This window comes from Octopus bimaculoides, chromosome 5 (genome assembly GCF_001194135.2).
Source record: "Octopus bimaculoides isolate UCB-OBI-ISO-001 chromosome 5, ASM119413v2, whole genome shotgun sequence".
Taxonomy (NCBI): domain Eukaryota; kingdom Metazoa; phylum Mollusca; class Cephalopoda; order Octopoda; family Octopodidae; genus Octopus; species Octopus bimaculoides.
The window spans coordinates 3,713,798-3,734,943 of record NC_068985.1 but is presented as its reverse complement, the minus strand read 5'-3'; the positions used below and the strand labels follow the sequence as shown (position 1 = coordinate 3,734,943).

Genomic DNA, 21,146 nt, shown 5'->3' with positions numbered 1-21,146 from the left:
GTTATGGGGACGTAAACACACCAACATCAGTTGTCAAGCGATGGTGGGGGGACAAACACAGACACACAAACACACACACACATATATATGACAGGCTTCTTTCAGTTTCTATCTACCAAATCCACTGACAAGGCTTTGGTCGGCCTGAGGCTATAGTAGATGACACTTGCCCAAGGTGTCACGTATGGGATTGAACCTGGAACCATGTGGTTGGTAAGCAAGCTACTTACCCCACAGCCACTCCTGTGATTAGTATTTATAAACAATATATAATTCAGGTAATAGTATTTTACTGGTCGTGGTACATGGATGCTGGTCTCAGTCTATCAAGCTGACAAAATAGACCACTCATATAATGATAATAAAGAACTTATTCTTTGCAGTGCTCAGGTGCACTACAACTCATCAGAGAAAGTAGCCAAAAGTGCACCGACCGTACATAGAATAATGCACAGGACGTGAACAGTGAAGGAGTCGTTTTAAACAAGAGCACTCAGAGAGCGCAAACCTCTGCCAAGGCAACACCAACATCCTCGCAATGATTTGCCAGAGACGATTTTTAAAATGAGAATATCTGAAATAAATGAGAATACTAAAAATGAATTTGACTACTCTCAAAAATTAAGTAAAGAAAAAACAGAAAAATAATCCAGATTCCTTGTCCGGTACCTGATCGATCCCAATGGTAGTCGTGGAATGTGAATGTGCAGGCCATGTTTGTAATGCTGTGTGTGTCGTCTGCAGTGGGAACAGGGACAGTTTTCTCTATGAAGGCCTTTTTTTAGTCTATCCACTGATATAGTGTCTTTACAACTATCAAGGTCTATAGTTAAAGATTTATCCATGCATGAAAGAAAATGGAAAGGACTTGCATATGGTGCTGTTAACGGAGGTTTAACAACATCATGAGTCCAAGAAATAAAGCTTCCTTCAAGGCAGAGCTAGAAATGCAATTGTCAAGTGGGTAAGAAGTTTTAAACAGGAGTGATATATTCAAAATTGGTAAAACGAAGAATTGTCAAGGATAAATTAAATTTATTACTGTGACTGAATATGTTAGTGTTATTTAATTTCTGAATGGTTTTGCTGCCGTTTGTTTATGTAGTTTGATCTCTTTATCCATCAGTTTCTACTAAGATAGAGATGCGAGTAAAATTAATAATAGAGAAACTAAAATAAAACTTTGGAAGCAGCAATGCTGCCATAACTTACATGGAAACCATGAGCATGCTTTCAAGGGAGATAAACAGAGAAAGACTTGAAAGTCAATGTAAGATCGTAATACTTCATGTAAAGTAAATATAACAAATAATCTAGAATCCTTTTCCGTTATCGGATCGATCCCAAAATCTGACCAATTTGCGCCAGTTACGAGGCCAAACATCCCTGAAAGTTTTATCCGAATCTATCCAGCGGTTCTTGAGATATCTTGTCTACAAACAAACACAACTGAAAACAATACCTCTGTCTTACTAAAGCAGAGATAATAAAAAGAAGATGGAGGTAACTTCAGGTGTGTACTAATTACAAATTTCAGAAAGCATGGAAATTTTGAAGGATGTAGTGTCCTGACTGCTAACAATTAAGTGCAGAAAAAACAAAAAAGAAAGGACATAAAACCACATTCTCCAAATGTGTGCCATCACAGCTGTGATTCCAAAGCATTTGATGGCAAACTAATACTTACACAAAATATCCATAGTACGAAGACTTCATTTAGTTTACAGTCAAAATATTGGTTGAGGCAGACAAAGAGTGGCCCTAGCAACGTGTAGTCAAGCAAATCCATCTCACTGCGCGTCATATGTGCAATCTGGAAAGAGAGAATGCTTTCACATTAAATACATCGTCATGTGAAGATAAGAGGATAACAACATTGGTAGGAGAGGTCAGGAAAGGTAAAGGTGGAAGACGAAAGAGAATAAAGCAAAACAAGATGGAAGACAATAAAATGCAGCAAAGTACAAAGAAGGTAAAGGGGGGGTAGAAGGGGGGGGTTAATTTTCTGTAATAGATTCATAGACATAATGGTCTTATAAGTTTAAGGATATATAAGAGGTTTATGGATATAGAAATTTATGTACAAGTAGATAGGTAGCCTAAATAGATGAGACACATCGTCCTGTGGCTTCCTTGTCTCTTTTCTATGAGTATTTCCATGGACATTGTTCAGCTGAGCTCTCTTCTCTGGTTCTTCCTTTTTTAAAAACTTATCAGCAATCAACCAGACTTGCATCCAGTTCTCATCAGTATACTGTGCAACCTCCCCAGTGTTGTAAAGTCCTTTACAATACCAGTTTCTTATTTCTTTACTGCCCACAAGGGGCTAAACATAGAGGGGACAAACAAGGGCAGACAAAGGGGTTAAGTCAATTACATCGACCCCAGTGCGAAACTGGCACTTAATTTATCGACCCCGAAAGGATAAAAGGCAAAGTTGACCTTGGCGGAATTTGAACTCAGAACATAACGGCAGATGAAATACTGCTAAGCATTATCGCCCGGCATGCTAACCACTCTGCCAGCTCTCCGCTTTACAGTACCAGTTTCTTCCCTCGCACCTCTGAACTTTGGAATTCCCTTCCACAGTCTTGTTTCCCTCTTCAATATGGCCTCCTCCAGTCTTTTAAGTTTAATGTACATCGTCAACTATTGACTTCTATCCAGTGTCCATTTTATTCTACTAGCTCTTATGTTTTCAGTGGTCTAACGACCTTGTAATGAGCGACTGCTCTAAGAAAAAAAAAAAGAAAAAGGTCAAGAGATTGATAGACAGATATTTAGATCAAAACATGGATGGAAGGATGGATGGATGAATAGATATTAATGCTTGTTTTTATGTTCAGTTATAATACAAACAATTTCACATTAATCTGATGGCTTACTCTATACTTTTGTAGAGTACAAATTTATTATTCTTAAACAAGAATATTATTGACAGTGACTTCAAAGTTTTATTCAGCTAAGTCTTTATTCAACAAAGTCTTTATTCAGCTAAGCCACTGTTGGACTGCGATGCATTGAAATTAATCTTGGCTTTTTATAGTCTCTGTTGAGTTAAAATTTTCCTTGGGCGTGTAAATTCAAGTGGAGTGGTAATTAGGTTATAGAGTTGGTTGTTATGGAAAGGCGTTTTGAAGAAATTTTTATTGATTAAATTTGGGGTTAAGTTATTGTTTAGAATTTATTCATGTATGTAGAACTTTGTAAGCAGGCATGTATATTCAGGTGTGTCCCCTTCAGGTCATGGGATTGGCTTTAAGTGGTTCAAAAAGAGGACATAGGCAGGTCTAGGATGTGCCAGTAGTTTCACTGGATTTGATTCTTTGCTTTGGCAATGTAATGGTGTAAGGTACAAAGACCAGTGTTCAAAAACTTCGTAATTGGGTGTGTCATCTTTTTTTTCAATGGAATTACTTAAAAGTTCACAAAAACATTTAAACAAGTGGTGTGTTTTAGCTGGTCAGTTTCTTGACTTGTTGTTATTGAAAGTATTTCCTGTTTGTGTTTGGAAGGTGAAGGTCATTAGTCTGGCTTGTCATGGTGTTGTTTGTATGGAAACTTGTTTTTCTTGTGCTCTCATGTTCATAAGAGAATGTAGGTAGGTATAAAGGTTGTTTGTCTCTATGTTTCTCTCTCGGGGTTCATTGTTCTATAAGCACTTTGATTAATATGTAGAAATTTTAACCTTTGTGATTTATGGAAGCAGAGTTTGTTGGCTATGTGCTGGTGGCATGTAAATGCACCCCATACACTTACGGAGTGGTTGGCGTTAGGAAGGGCATCCAGCCATAGAAAACCCTGCCAAGTCAGACTGGAATCTGGTGCAGCCTTCCAGCGTGCCAGCCCGGTGAATCTGCTGAACTCAAGTCAGCACGGAGAATGGACGTTAAATGATGATAACGGAATGGTCACAGCTAGAACACCTTTTGTAGCTAGATCTTCTCAACCAGGGTCTCACCTTATGTTAATAACAACGACTCAGCTACAACAAAAAATAATTAAGTTAGAAGCTCAAATAATCTGCTTACCACTAGTTTGTTTGTTATTTTTGCTGATGCCATGCCAAAGCTGATCACATACAAGCATGGATGGTTCATGTATATGTGTGTAGGAGATTTGTGATATATTACAAATGCCAGGCACATTATTATGGAAATTGGCAAAATGGGAAATATTGTGCTTGTGCCCTGAAAAACAGAAAATAGAGATAAAATTAGATAATTAAATAAAAATACAATACAAAATAGAATATATAATAAAATCAATAATTTTCTGAACCAAATATAATAACTGCTGCTTATTCTCACCACACCTCCTGGCCCTCGAGAGCATGTCTCAACACATCTTTGCTACCCTCTCTCTCTCACTATTGCTCTTACTAACTTGGTCTCCTTTCTTTTCCAGCAGGGCTACTCAACTGCAAGACACCTATCCTTGTCCCTCTATACCCTTAATCTCTCAACTGGCACAAAGCTCCCCCTCCCAGCCGAGGTGTTTTGTCTTGCAAATTGCTTGGTGACCGTTGGTGCTGGTATCATATTAAAAGCACCCAATACACTCAATGGAGTGGTTGGCATTAGGAAGGGCAACCCAGCCATAAAAACCATGCCAAAACAGACAATAGAATCTGGTGCAGCCATGATTCTTCCAGCTGACTTTTGTGTCTTGAACTTTTTTGGTGGTGGTGACGTAGAGTGGTGCCATTCCATTGACTTCCACTCCATCTATTGTTTTAGTTGCCTTCTACTAGCATGACCACAGTGTGAAATGCATTGCATTTTATTGTATGTGAGATACATAATTCTTATTAGGAAGAAAACCATAATCTTTATAATAACTCATCTCAGATATTTAATGATTTAATTACTGGAATTAAGGATAAAAGTAAAAGAAAATTTTAAATCAAAATTTGGAAGCAGACTTCCTTATTACTCACAGCAACAGTTGACCGGTTTTTGCCAACACCTCCTTTTATGATTATCACAGAGAAATTTTGAATGCATTGTAAAACAGCAGCAAATATTCCAAAATAAACAGGAATTAGCTGGAAACTTGTGCCTAAACCAGGTACCTGAAATAAAAGAATTTTGAAATAGGAATCAGCTGACACTTGCTTTTAAATAATATTTTTTTATGCTAATTAAAACACGTATAATGAATACTATCTTGCAGGTTTTACTGATAGCTTTTTCCAGTTGCCAGACAAAGTCATTTTTTTAATCAGGAAAATATGCTGTGCATTGTAGAACCAACACCAATATCAAGAATAAACATTCTTTAACTCTCTTGGTGTATGGGGTAAATTGATAAATGGAAAAACATCAAGCAAACAGTGAATTAGATTGCAAATTCCAAAATGCAAAAAAAAAAAAAAAATCCTGAAACAGCCCAGGAGACAAAATATAATTTAAATTTCAAAGCAGGATGGGATCCCATTTTCCCTTCCAGTCAAAGATTTGTGCTAAGAACAATTTTGACATTAAGAATTTTCAATTGTTGGATTCGATTTTGAGAAGCAACATTTCTGTTTGAAGGAAACAGAAAAAAAATTTAATCAAAACAATTTTAAATTAAAATGATGGCTTGTTGCCAACTTAATGTGGCAGTCCCAGGAAAGGGAAGAATGTTACTGTTATTTAGCCCCAAGAAACCGTTTCTAGTTGGTTACGTGACACAAGCATTCTGTGTCCTTAAGTTTTCAAACAGGGGAGATAAGCACCTCCGCCCAACAAAGCCAGCATTCAGTGACTAGTTTCAGGGTAATTGCCCTTCATCAGTTTGGAATGGCTTGGCCTTGCTAGATGTCGCTGTTAAACAGCTGTTGGAAACCTATAGAATTTCTCATGCTGCTACTGCATAACCTTCTCTGAGAGATTTAGAAATGTGATATTTCAATTTTAAATTATATTGGGTTTAGTCTGATCTGTGGCACCATGTGCAAGGGTCTTCTACTGCAGCCCCAGGCAAACAAAAGATTAGGGATTAGATTTGGTAGATGGGAACTGAAAGAAACTCACCATGCACACGTTTGCTTGTTCTCACCACTACCACAACCACTTGATGAGTGGTGGTGGTGGTGTGTTTATGTCCCTGTAACTTAGTACTTCAGCAAAAGAGACTGATAGAATAAGAACCAGGCTTAAAAAGAGGAAATAAGTACTGGGGTTGATCCATTCGGCTAACAATACTCCCTGCAGTGCTCCAGTATGGTCACAATCTAATGACAAACAAGTGACAGATAAAAAATCTATTTCATATGTAATATCTTTACATCTTTTTTGATACATAATGATATTACGTTCGAACCTCCAGGGTATCCCCTGGCACTTGCCACCCTCTATATCACTCTCTTCCTTTACTCAACCATCCCATTTATATTCTGATCCCTGTCCCCCCCTTGTGAGTGTACCCAGCATTTTGCCACCATTTCTATCCTGCTGTCTCCCACAACTCTCTCTCCTCTTCCTGCTCTTCCCTCAGGTTGGGTAACTATGTATCTCCTTTGTGGGAGAACATCTGTTTCTGTCTTCATTCCTGACCTCTCTCTCTCTCTCTCTCTCTCCCTGGCTGGGCAACCTTGTACTTCTTTTACAGCAAGACACCTGTTTCTGTCTCTCTCTCTCACTATAACCTTTCATCATTCGATACAAGATAACTTCCTCCAATGCCCCCTCCCCTCTCAAAAGATTTCTGTTTTCGTCTTGCAAGTACTTGGTAACCCTGTCAGTGTAGGTGCCACTTAAAAAGCATCCAGTCAACACTATGAAGTGGCTGGTGTTTGGAAGGACATCCAGCTGTAAAAACCTTGCCAAAACTGACCTCGCCTGTGCTTGTGCATAAGAATCACTAAGTCCACTCTGCTGAGTGATCAGTGTTAGGAAGGGGGTCCAGCTGTAAAAACCCTGCCAAAACAGACACAGAAGTCTAGAAGTCTGGTGCTGGCTTCTGCATGGCTGGCTCCTGTCAAACAGTCCCACCCATGACAATATGGAAGGTGGACGTTAAATAACAATGATGATGATGAATATAAGTAGAGGGAAAATAATGGGACATTAACTTTTGTTTATTGTATAAATGTGCCAGAAAATGAAGAAATGAGAAAAATAAATAAAAAATAAACGCTCCAAACCTGTAATCGCCAGAAATCTGTTCCTACAAATGCGTTAAATAGATATACAGCCATGACAATTAATTGACCCTCGGTAACATCTATCCTGGAAAACATGAAAAACAAAATTAAAATAACAAATGACCAAGTGATCAGCTCTTGCATGACTAATTATATAACGAAGTATATATTATACGACTAATTACTAAATATAGAGATAAATTACATTAAAAGAGATCAAACGAACAATCTCCATATATAATACTAAAAGGGGACAAAGACACAGGTGTGGCAGTGGGGTAAGAAGTTTGCAACCCAACCACATGGTTCCGGGTTCAGTTTCATTGCATAGCACCTTGGGCAAGTATATTTTAGTATATCCTAGATTTGATAGATGGAAACTGAAAGAAGCCTGTTGTATATGTGTGTGTATATATCTTTGTTTGTCCCCCCACCAATACCACCACAACTTGAAAACTGGTGTTGGTGTGTTTACGTCTCCAGGTCGTTGCCAGTGCCGCTGGACTGGCTCCTGTGCAGGTGGCACGTAAAAAACACCTTTTTGAGCGTGGCCATTGCCAGTACCGTGTGACTGGCCCTCATGCTGGTGGCACGTAAAAGCACCCACTACACTCTTGGAGTGGTTGGCGTAAGGAAGGGCATCCAGCTGTAGAAACTCTGCCAGATCAGATTGGAGCCTGGTGCAGCCTTCTGGCTTGCCAGTCCTCAGTCAAATCGTCCAACCCATGCCAGCATGGAAAGTAGATGTTAAACGACGATGATGATAACTTAGCAGTTTACACACCTTACAATACCCATAACTACAACCAAAACCTATAAACTGACATCTATTGAAGTACATACTTTATTTCGCTTCTGTTTGCTTAAAAACAATTTGACTAATACACAGTTCATTAAGAGGGAAAGTAAGTAGTTTGGAGTGATTTCACTGAGAAGCAGATAAAATTATGTTCACTTGAATGGAAAGCTAAAACAGTTCGGCAAACTTTTTAATAAAATCCTTAGTCAAAATATAGACCAGTAGTTAATACAGCTTTACTATTTCTAGTTGACAGATTTGTTAACAAATACAACACAACACTCAGGTTAATCCTCAGATCTAAATAATAGAAAATAAAAGATTGTTTTGTACTGAGCGTTTATTAAAAATATCTTTTGATGACCTCAATATAGTCAATTGGTAAGGTAGGGTATTTCATTGTTTCTATTGCATTGAAGTGTTTGAAAACGGAGGGCGGAGGGAGTTTATAACTGTTTACATATCCTTGGAAGTTTAAAACTGAGGATTAACCCCAAGTCCTCTGTCTCAGGAAAACTATTGTTGACATTTACTCGATGTCTCTTAAGTGTGATAGTGAGAAAGGAGGGGGTCTGTGTGCGTGTGTGGGTGTGTATATACACATAAATTGAAACTGTATATCACGGAGCGTATGCAGCCCAATATTTTCTTTTCGCTGAAGATTCTCTCCATTTATTGTCCATCTTATACAACTATCATCATCATCATCATCATCATTTAACTTCCGTTTTCCATTGCTAGCATGGGTTGGGATGGTTTGACAGGGAGTGGCAAGGCCAGGAGCTGCATCAGGTTCCGTTGTGTCTTTTAGGCATAGTTTCTACAGCTGGATGCTCTGCCTAACATCAACCACTTTACAGAGTGTACTGGGTGCTTTTTATGTGGCACCAGCACCGATAGGGTCATCAGGTACTTCGCAAAACAACCCCTCAACTGGGCGTAGGGAAGTAGCAATGAGGAGGTGTAGTATTGAGAGGTTTAAAGTACAGAGGGGACAGATATAGGTGTCTTGTAGAGTAGAAAGGAGAGTGAAATTGGAGAGCAAGATAAAGAGAGTGTTAATGAGAGAGACGATGGCAGATTTCAGAATTCAAGTTGGATAATCCACTGCACTAATCTCAGCAATCTGGATAAGCCTGAAAGGTTGAGGGTATTGCACTCTCCCCTTTGTGTGGAAGGTTTTCTCACTTTTGTTAGCCAGAATCCAGCTTTGCTATTAAAGATAGAATAAAGATTGTTTGCCAACATAACATGGTAGTCCTGGTTTAGGATGAATGTTGCTATAATTCAGCCCCAGGAGACATCGTCTCCAGCTGGCTATACGACACGATCTGTGTCCTTATATTTTCGAACAAGGGAATCTAGCACCCCCACTCAGTCCTAAACCAGGACTGCCATGTTATATTGGCAAACAATCTTTACTCCAAAGTACTGTTGCTGAATATACTAAAAATAGTATATTCTAAAGATAGAATGTTTGGTAGAATATTCCCTAAACTTCTTGCACATTTTCAAAGAGGTGGTCAAGAGTGGAACAGTGCCCATGATCTTTGAAAGCCCTCATACTTCTAAACTGCTGATGTTTGAACAACTAGTGGGTTCAACTTCTTCCATCCTTTTTACTAATTTCACTGGCTGCACTAAGGCCATGCTGGAACATCAGCCTTTAAGAGTTTAGTTGAACACCCCCACTGACTGGCTTCCATGCCGGTGGCACATAAAAAGCACCATTTAAGTGTAGTCATCGCCAGTGCCACCCAACTGGCTCCTGTACCGGTGGGATGTAAAAAGCACCATTCGAGCGTGGTCGATGCCAGTGCCACCTGACTGGCCCTGTGCCAGTGGCATGTAGAAAGCACCCACTACACCCTTAGAGTGGTTGGTGTTAGGAAGGGCATCCAGCTGTAGAAATACTGCCAAATCAGATTGGAGCCTGGTGCAGCCTCCTGGCTTGCTACCCCTCAGTTGAACTGTCCAACCCATGCCAGCATGGAAAGTGGATGTTAAATGACGATGATGATGATGATGATATCAAGCCCAGGGCCTATTTTTAAATCTGGCACTTATTTTAAGAGGTGTAAATGTAAACACATACACACAAAGCCACATATACATGACAGGCTTCCCTACAGTTTCCATTAACCAAATCCACTGACAAGGCATTGCTTAACATGAACCTATTGTAGAAAACACTTGCCCGAGGTGCAATGGGACTGAACCCAGAACAATGTAGATGCAAAGTGAACTCCATAAGCAGACAGCCATGTTTGTGTCCAGAAGTGGGTGAGGAATTAATTCCAGACATTAGAATTTCCGAAGAGAAAGGACTGGAGTGAAAGAGTGTTTAGGGTGGTGTCTCAGAGAAGAGACAGAGCTGGAAGAGGAAGGAAGATGGTGGGGGTGGGTTTAGAAAGGTTTGGATGGGAGGAGGACACAGTTCAGGTAGAAATCATTGTAATTCTGATACAGAGCCATGTGAAGGTGCATGGCTCAATGGTTAGTGTCAAACTTACGATTGTGAGGTTGTAAGTTCGATTCCTGGATCGGGCTGCGTGTTGTGTTCTTGAGTAAGACACTTTATTTCATGTTGCTCCAGTTAACTTGGCTGTAGAAATGAGTTGCGACGTCACAGGTGCCAAGCTGTATCGGCCCCTTTGTCTTTCCCTTGGATAACTCTGGTGGCATGGAGAAGGGAGACTGGCATGCATGGGCAACTGCTGGTCTTCCATTAAACAACCTTGCCCGAACTTGTGCCTCGGAGGGTAATTTTCTAGGTGCAATCCCAGGGTCATTCATGACCGAAGGGGGTCACCGTTTAAGTGATACAAAGCCCTACTTAAGCCACTTTCATGTTTATCAAACAACCAAATACGTTAGATGAAAACTTCAGGCAGAACTGGCAGAACTGTTAGCACACCAGGCAAAATGCTTGGTGGCATTCCATATATTTTTACACTCTGAGGTTGACTTAGCCATTCATTCTTTCAGGGTTGATTAAAATCGGTACCAGTTGAGTACTGGGGTTGATACTATCAACTTCTCTACTCCACCGAGTTTGCTGGCCTTGTGCTAAAAGTTGAAACCAATATGACAAATTAAAACCCTGCTAAGTTAAGTACTGATTTCGCTTCTTTCCCATTTTTTTGCCTCATTTCATTTTGTGTTTTTTTTTGTCTTTCTCGTGTTTTTCTCTTGCATGAAATTTTCAAGCTCTTGTTTGTGGTGTGTCCACTCAATCAAGGCCCCACCTGGAAATCTTTCTTAAGTATCTCACCCTGACAAGTCAAAAGCCTCAACCTCCCACCTGTTTTGAAGTCCTGTGTCCTTCCATAGATCAGATGCTCCATGTACCTGATACAGTCGACCTTTCTCTTCCTCTCCTAGCATCAGGATCCTCACAACAATAGTAATTGAAAAGACCTCACTAGTGCTGGTGCCCTGCAGAAAAACTGCCCAGTACATGCAGTAGACGGGTTAGCATTAGGAAGGGCAACCAGTCATAGAAACCATGCCAAAGTAGACATGGGAGCACAGCATAGTCCTTAGATTCAACCCGTGTCAGCATGGGACAGGGACACTAAATTATGACGATGATGATGATGTAATACAAAGAGAATAAAAATCTTACAGTACACATGTGCATGCACACACACAGAGCCACACACAGCCACAAGTATAAAAACCTTACTTACATTCCAAACCTGAGTGTCCCTGAGACATAGGACTGCCAATGTGCTGAATAGAAAAGGAACATAATGGCAAAGCAGTTAAAGAAGAACCAGTTAAGGTGGTGACCAAGCTCAAGGGCGATGCAGATCCCTATTGTCACAAACACTGAAAAAAAAACAAGAAAGATAAACATAAAATCATATGGGCAACATCAAACAAATATATTTGTTTATATGAATATAATTATAATATAAAAACAATTGCAGCAGGGGACATATTTTTAAGCCATTTCAGAAGACAGAAAAACCTTCAGTTTCATTTCAACATCTTAATTTCATTTGTGTCAAAATATTTTTGTCGCTTTGAAACTGCAACCTGCACTTTGAAACCATGACATGCACTTTGAAATTGCAACCAGCACTATGAAACTGAGACCTTGGTGCTGCACCAAGTTTTGTCAGTGAACAGGTTGTGGTTCCAAAGCGAAGAAAATATTTTGACACAAATGAAATTTAAATGTTGAAGTGAAATTAACGGTTTTTGTGTGTTCTTGAATGGCTTACAAACATCTTCCATGCTGCAATTGTTTCTGTTTCAGCACACAATCTCAGATCAAGTCACTTGCTATGCAGGTACATCTCTGTAATTATAATATAATCTGTATGAAACAATTTGATGAGACAGGATAATGTTGCAGAGGAGACAGGTTGGAAAGAAGAGAGGGAAAAACAAAAACAAAACAAAACAGCTGTTAGACATTTCTACTTTGTGTTTATCTTTTAGCTTTTACTTATTTTAGTCATTAGACTGTGGTCATGCTGGGGCAGTGCCTTGAAGAATTTCACTCGAATGAATTGACTCTGACACTTATTCTTTTGAAACCCTTGTTCTTATTCCATCATTCTCTTTTGCTGAACTGTCATGTTATGGGGACATAAAGACACCACCACCAGTTGTCACGTGATGGTGAAGAACAAATACAAACACACATATGATGGGCTTCTTTCAGTTTCTGTCTAGTAAATCCACCCACAACGCTTTGTTCGGCCAGAGACTTTAGTAAAAGGCACTTCCCTAGAGTGCAATGCCATGGGACAGAACCTAGAACCATGTGGTTGGGAAGCAAACATCTTACCACACAGCCACACCTGCCCCTATATATTTCAAGGATAAAACCCCTTTGGTGATGTTGCTTCATTAGTTTCATAGTAGGAGGGGTGGAGGTAGAGGTTGCAACATGTTCTGACTGGATTATAGTTTGTGTCTGTTGTTTAGGTTCAGTCTAGTAATAGGGGTGGCTTCAATAATACTCAGATGTTCAACAGCCCCTGATCATTATTGGAAGCAACACATATTTCCACTTTGGTACTTCCAAATTAAATCTGGGGTCAGAACAAATGATGTGGGGTTCCAATCTATCTGGCCTACAAGCCATATCCTATGTAGACCAGCTTAGACTGAAGTGTGCTTCACACTTGATACTTTTGTTTCTTTTTCAACAGGTATGTGCATCGAAGATAAAAGAGGTGTCCACAACAAGCAACGGCAAAGGGTTCTGGTACACAAACGGCTAACCAACACTCTTTTGTTATACACCCCCCAAAAAAAAAACACCTCTCAAAAAAGGTCATCTTATTAACTTCAGCAATAAGATGTATTTCCTAAGACTAGGGCAGAATTAGAACCACTACTATAATCCATCAGGTGATTTATGACTTATAGATTAAGTATACAGTTACAAGAGTGGCTGTGTGGTCAGTAGCTTGCTTACCAACCACATGGTTCCGGGTTCAGTCCCACTGCATGGCACCTTGGGTAAGTGTCTTCTACTATAACCTCAGGTCGACCAAAGCCTTGTGAGTGGATTTGGTAGACGGAAATTGAAAGAAGCCTGTCGTATATATATATATATATATATATATATATATATGTATGTATGTATGTATGTATATGTTTGAGTGTTTGTGTTTGTACCCCCAACATCGCTTGACAACCGATGCTGGTGTGTTTACATCCCCCGTCACTTAGAGGTTCGGCAAGAGAGACCGATAGAATAAGTACTAGGCTTACAAAGAATAAGTCCTGGGGTCGATTTTCTTGACTAAAGGCGGTGCTCCAGCATGACCGCAGTCAAATGACTGAAACAAAGAAAAGAAATAAAAGAAAAGTTGGTGCACTCCAGCCCTTCCCTGAAGAAGTTCCTGTCTGGGCATCAGCCTATATACAGCAACAATTAGTGCAAATATGCAAACTGCCCCAACAATAATGTGGATGTGTGAATGAGGTAGATCCTAGATTGGAAGGATTGTCTGCAAAGTGCACATTGCATTAAAGAACATGTTCACAAAAGTCCTTCCTTCATCTGGAAGAATATCACCCCCAACACAACACAGTGATTGTCAAAGCCACTGAACAGGGCTTTGGAAACTTGAATGCTGAAGAGTCCATCCTCACGTGCGGACTAAACCCATTAATAATAGCCACAAAATGCAGGAAAACTGATTGTCCATTGAAATATTACCCTGCTCGTGTTGAAGCCATTCTCACTAGGACTGTGCAAAAGACACACTTGCCATTTGTATTCTCTTGTTAAAAGGATTTTTAAAAGCAAAATACTGAAGAAGCATAAACTGATGTTTTGCTTAGTTTTGCTTGTTTTCACTTCTTTTCCCAAATGGCTTTAGAAAAATTGTAGATGTGGCTGTGTGGGAAGGAGCCTGGTTCCAAGCTCAGTCCCACTGCGTGGCACCTTGGGCAAGCATCTTCTACTATAGCCTTGGGCTGACCAAAGCCTTGTCAGTGGATTTGGTAGATAGAAACTGAAAGAAGTAGGTGTGTGTGTGTGTGTGTGTTATATGTACATGTGTGTTTTGTGCCTGTATTTGTCCCCATCACCACCACCACTTGACCACCACCACCACTGCTGTGTGTGTGTCTGTGTGTTTACAAGCCTGTAACTTAGCAGTTCCACAAAAGCTTTAAAAGAAAATATGTACTGGGATCAATTCATTTGACTAAAAATTGTTCAAGGTGGTGCCCCAGTATGGCCACAATCTAATGACTGAAATAAAAGATAAAGATCCCTATTTTAAATAAGGACTGGATCCATCAGTGTATCTCTCTTTCTCTCTCTCTCTCTCTCTCTCTCTCAACACACAGACTACAAGAATGTATACACAAATTGTTGATTTCATAGGTTCCAACATTTTATCTGCCATCATAACATTCTCTCAACACAGTTGCTTCACACTTTCTCTCTCTTTTCCTCATGCTTTCCATTTAATATTAGGCATAGATGTGGCTGTGTGGTAAGAAGTTTGTTTCCCCAACCACACAGTTCCAAGTTCAGTCCCACTGCATGGCACCTTGAACAAGTGTCTTTGGTTGGTGGAAACTGAAAAAAGCCTTCCAGATATGCATGTGTGCCTTCGTTTGTCCACCTCCAATACTTGACAACTGGTGATGGTACATTTATGCCCCTGGAACTTACTGGTTTGGCAAAAGACACTGACAGAATAAATACAAGCCTTAAAAAAAATAAATAAGGGCTGGGGTTGATTCATTTGACTAAAAACTGTACAAGGAAGTGCCCCAGCTTGGCCTCAGTCTAATGTCTGAAAGAAGTAACAGATAAAAACGATAAAAGATATAAAGCTGATATCTTTATCAAACAGCAGCGATACAAGTGTATGAGATGAACTGTATTTAAAAGGAGGCCTTTTAAAAACTTGATAAAAACTTCTCTATAGATAATAATAAAAGAAAAAAAAAGAAAAAATTTAAAAGAAGCCAAGAAAACTTGTTCTTGGTTTTAGAAATAGATTAAAATATGTCAGTTGAATGGCTGTGTTATGACAGCAGGAATTGAGAAGAAAAAAAAAAGCATTTATGCTGCATAAACAGTAATAAACAATATTTATAACATTGGGTTTCATCATTATCTTTGACTTGTTTCTGTCATGAGACTGCGGCCATGCTGGGGCACCATCTTGTAGAATTTTAAGCCGAATGAATCAATTGTAATACTTAGCATTTTGAAGTCTGATGCTTATTCTATCGGTTGCTTTTGCCAAACCACTAAGCTACAAGGACAAAAACACACCAACACTGGTTGTTAAGCTGTAGTTGGGGACAAACAATGACACAAAAAGACACACACACACACACAAACATATTGTATATACATGACAGGTTCTTTTCAATTTCCATCTACCAAATTCATTCACAAGACTTTGGTCTCAGTCCAAGGCTATAGAAGACAATTGCCCAAGGTGCCATGGAGTAGGCCTGAACTCAGAACCTTATGGTTCTGAAGCAAACCTACCACACAGCTACATCAGAAATTTACAGAAAAATGGTACAAGAGTCTGTAGAGTATTCCATATGAATATTTCAAAAACCAAAGTCAAAACTTTCGATGGGCTGACACCTGAACCTAACAATCAGGTTGAGAATTTCTCTCAGCCCTTCGCTGCCACAAACAAACTTCACATTTAACACTTCAAGGGGTTTCTGCAGCCAGCATTTACATCCTTGTCTCTCACATACAGGAATTGAGTCTAAGTTACATCAGATTCCAGAGAGGAATACTTTTACAAACTCAGAGCAGACCTTGTGGAGGTAGAGCAAGTCACCAACCCATTGCGAAGGTTAGAAATAGCAATGAAAGGACTTTGACCAACAAATAGCCAACTGATTGTTGGACCAGCACATTAAGCAAACAAACAAACAATCAATTAGTTAGCTAGGTAGATATTTGATAAATTGATTAACAACAAAGAAGTGATATCGAACCAGTATGTGTGTGTGTTATTATTATTGGCATAATGACCCTCCCAAGACACAACAAAAAAAAAATGCAGTAAATCATACACAGAAATTCTAACTAAAAGATCAACTACAACCAAGAGAAATACTTAGTCACCAAAGCTTGGTTCTTGGACCAAACCAATTTTAGGTCCCTTTCAAGTCTTTTGTTAATACTAAATTTTATATTAGCCCTTTAGCATTTAAAATGGCCATATCCAACCCAAATATTAGCCCTTTAGCATTTAAAATGGCCATATCCAACCCAAATATTTTACCTGTTTTATGCTCAAACTGGCCAGATTTGGCTTCTCACACCTACCCTACAATATCATTCTAAGAATAAACAATCACAGTGCGGAAATCTCAAAGCTATGAGATAATGCATGATTAATTCAAAACGAATGAATAAGTAAGCTTTACATTTGACAGAGAAATCTGAATAATCAGAGGATTAAAGGATTAAAGGGTGTCTTTGATCTAATAATCAGTGTTTTGTAGAAAAAGGTAAGTTTAGGTGTGATACACGAAGATGGTACAACGGTTATTCAGGCTCTGGAGGAAATACATAATTGAAGACAAGAAAGATTCAATGAGAAATTAAAATGGGTTTCAAATATTGGCACAAGGCCAGCAAATTCATTCATCAAATTCAGAGGTCAGTTATACTGACCCCAGTACACAACTGGTACTTATTTTATTGGCCTCAAGAGGATGAAAGGCAAAGTCACTTCAGTGAAATTTGAACTCAGAACATAAAGATGGCTGAAATACCATTCAGCAGTTTGCTCAGCATGCTAACCATGCTGCCAGCTCCTCGGTGCCTCCAGCGAGAAATTAAAATTAGCTTGAGTTTATAATTGAGTGGTGTGTTGCTATAAGGGAACATTTAATTGTAAAGCGCTCATTCAAAAAATATCCTACTTTGTGAGAACATTTGGATCATGCTAAGACAATGCTCTCAGGTTCACGAGTAAACTTGATTTTATTAACCCTTTTGATACAAACCCAGCTGAAGCCGCTTCTGGCTCTGTAATACAAATGTCTTGTTTGCCTAAGTTCTGAATTAAAATCTTCTACTGAACCTTAGTCACAATTTATGTTCCTAACACTAGCTTAATTATAACTAAGTTATTTTACTAAATTCTTTGTTATATTTAAAAGTAATTGAAAGAAACAGAGAGCATCTGGACGGAAATAGGGCAAGAAAAGGGTTAATCCTTTCTAAGCTTATATTGAAAGCATATCGAACGCATGACCCTTTCGTAATTTCAGTGGCAATTCTTCCATTAGTTTCACCAATAATAATAAGTCATACAACTGATTGTTGGAGTTTATTATATGAAATATAAAACAACAAAACTCTACCTTGCACACTTATTAAGTAACTACAAATTCCATTTCTAATAGAAAAAGAAAAAGATTTTAACCCCATCGACACACAAAGATTACGATTAATCTTTGATTAATCTTCTGCAATCAGCACCAATCAATGTTCCGGTCATTCAAACCTTTTGCTTTAAAGTCACAGATGTGTTTGGAATTAGAATTTCAGTTCGTAAAAAGCAGGTGCCGTGTAAAAGGCACTGGTGACAGTGTCACATACGGAACACTAATGATGGTGCCGCATAAAAAGAGCTGGCAATGGTGCCGTGTAAAAAGCACCCAGTCCACTCTGTAAAGTGGTTGGCATTAGGAAGGGCATCCAGCTGTTAGAAACCGTGTCAAAACAGACAATAGAACCTGGTGCATCTCCTGGCCTTGACAACCCCTGTCAAACCATCACCATCCAACCATGCCAGTATGGAAGATGGATGTTAAATGGTGATGAGGCAGGGAGAGGAAGAGAAAGCTTAACAGCTTGCAGACAAAGCACATGCTATTTTATTTCCTTACACAACACGAGATCTTAAATTAGAAAGTAATTAAAATGGATATCAGTACTTGATCAGGAATTGGTACTTATTATTTTGATGCCAAAAGAATGAAAAGTAAAACTGATCTAGACAGGAACTGATATACAAACCATTTATTAACTGCACTGTTTTATTGTTTCTACTTTCCTTCGAAATCCCCCACCTCCTGCCATTCTCTTAGATTTAAATATTTCCTCTCAATTTCTCATTAACCACAGAAACAAATCAACAGGATAATCCTGTCGAGACACAGTTGTTGTGCACCTATTGTAAAACTGAAATGAAACAGTAATGTGATAATTTGCCAGACTTGATATATTCATTGAATATCGACAGCTCAGCAATGTGAAAAACAGTTAAATTATGTACATATTCATTACCTTCCATTTTTACGATTGTATGTCTTATTATGGTTAAATAAATCTTAAAGTCATTAATCAAAACTATATCATTAGTAAATTTATCAATAAGAATATAATTAATCCTGCTTTGGAAATGACGGCTCCCAGTTTGAACCGTGCCAATAATAAGACAACCAAATGGATTAACTGTGGATAGAAATATCCTAAGTGTAAAGCAGACATTCTGGAACACGATAATCTTTTATTAGCAGTGTTGTGTTGTGGCCAAAGATGTCTGTTTCTCACATTCTACTTGCTTCAGGGTCACACCTACATTGTTAGTATTAGGAAAAGCATTTGACTATATTAAAGCAACGAGTATCTTGTTATTTCTTGTCCCGTATAGTTTTAGTAAGAAATCTGAATTAAAAACTGTGTTGAATGAGATTTTGCTTTTATTTAAGGAGGATTAAATGTCCAACTGTTAAACACTGAATGAATTGTTTTATGAAATTTATAGATAACAAATATCAAAGTCCATCAATGTATGTCAATGATCTTGTTCTCTGCTATGAGAAATCTCCTTCGCTGCATCTAGACATCATAAATCAGCAATGAAACACTGTCATGCTGCTAAATATAGCAAAAAATAAAGGAAAGAATTCAATGGTGAATGAGTTCACCAGCAGAACTTTCTAAAAATAATGTAATCATCCTATCATGCAAATCTGAAATCATCATCATCATCATTTAATGTCCCTTTTCCATGCTGGCATGGGTTGGATGGTTTGATCAGAGCTGGCAAGCGGGACCAGGTTCCAGTCTGACTTAGCATGGTTTCTATGGCTGGATGTCCCTCCTTATGCCAACCACTGCTTGTGCTGGGTGCTTTTTATGTGGCATTAGCATGGGTTATTTTTATGTGGCACCAGCACAGGTGATTTTTACATGGTACCAGTATGGGGTTCTTGCAAGGGGAAAAAACCCTTCAACTGTGAGGGGAGCATTAACAATTCTGTTGTGGTGGATGGGTCTTCTCAAGAACAGCAAGGCACCAGATATCTTAGTTCTTTGTCTTCCCCTTCATAAGGGTCAGTGTCCCGAGATCAGCCTTCAATACTTTGTCCAGGTCTTCCTGAGTTTCCCTCATATAACTGGGTGAAATAAACACCAGAGATGTTTTGTGCCACACAGAAACTGCTGGAGGAACTCAGTGGTTTTGTAAGATCTTCGAAATCCACTACAATGCTGGAAATGCTTCATGACATCAACTGATAACTCAGATTCACATGTATTTCATCCCTTAACTTGTACACTTCACCTAGGTGGGGGCAGTGAGGACCAGGCTAGTCTTCACCTTTCTACTACAGGCACAAAGCCTGAAATTGGGGTTAGGGAGCCAGTCGATTACATTGATGCCCGTGTTCAGTTGGTACTTGTATAATTATCAATGCCAAAAGGATGAAAGTAAAGTCAGCATTTGAACTCAGAACATAAAGCCAGTAGAAATTCCATAAAGGATTTTGTCAGATGTGCTAACCATTCTGCCAGTTCACAAACTTAAATCTGAGCATAACAATGCTAAACTGAAGGTAGCGAACTGGCATAAAACGCTAGCATGTTGGGCGAAATGCTTAGCGGTATTTAGTCTGCCGTTATGTTCTGAATTCAAATTCCACCGAGGTTGACTTTGCCTTTCATCCTTTCAGGGTTGATAAATTAAGTACCAGTTACGCACTGGGGTCGATTTAATCAACTTAATCCCTTTGTCTGTCCTTGTTTGTCCCTTCTATGTTTAGCCCCTTGTGGGCAATAAAGAAATAAGAAACGTTAGCATGTTGGGCGAAGTGCTTGGCGGTATTTCGTCTGTCTTAATGAATTCAAATTCCGCCAAGGTTGACTTGGCCTTTCGTCCTTTCAGGAATCGATAAATTAAGTACCAGTTGTGTACTGGGTTCAGTCTAATCAACTGCACCACCCCACTGCCCCTGCCCCAAAATTTCGGGCCTTGTGCCGAGAGTAGAAAAGAATAAATACTAAACTTTACAATGAGGTGGATGCACAGAATTAGAGCCACCAATGAATTTATAATTATTACACAGAACTGTTGTAAACAGCTGTCCTGTTTACAAGTATCTGGTGAGGGTGAAATACTATTGATTCCCTCCTTAGTAAAGTTTACTTAGAAAAACAAACACTGTTAATACATTAGTAATTGATTTAATAAGTATCTCATGGTAACAGATATCTGAAACTGTTGTTTTGGTTCTCTCATGCTAAATATATTCACTTCTTTCTGGTTGCTGATAAATTTTCTTCAGATTATCAAATATATAGGTTGCCAGTATTGCTGTGTAGTAAGAAGTTTGCTTCCCAACCATATGGTTCCGGGTTCAGTCCCACTGCGTTGCACTTTGGGCAAGTGTCTTCTAATATAGCCTTGGGCCAACCAAAGCCTTGTGAGTAGATTTGGTAGACAGAAA

The 21,146-nt window shown here is 39.0% G+C and overlaps 1 protein-coding gene across 1 annotated transcript in view; it reads right to left on the bottom strand.

Moving 5' to 3' along the window:
• LOC106867824 (cholinephosphotransferase 1) overlaps window positions 1–21,146 on the bottom strand; it is a 58,866-nt gene that overhangs the window by 1,419 nt on the left and 36,301 nt on the right. The window contains exons 3-7 of the mRNA XM_014912849.2: window positions 11,624–11,765; window positions 7,133–7,217; window positions 4,940–5,074; window positions 4,032–4,190; window positions 1,688–1,813 (exon numbers count right to left, since the gene is read on the bottom strand). Of these exons, the coding sequence (XP_014768335.1) occupies window positions 1,688–1,813; window positions 4,032–4,190; window positions 4,940–5,074; window positions 7,133–7,217; window positions 11,624–11,765 (647 nt within the window). The remainder of the gene's footprint in view (window positions 1–1,687; window positions 1,814–4,031; window positions 4,191–4,939; window positions 5,075–7,132; window positions 7,218–11,623; window positions 11,766–21,146) is intronic.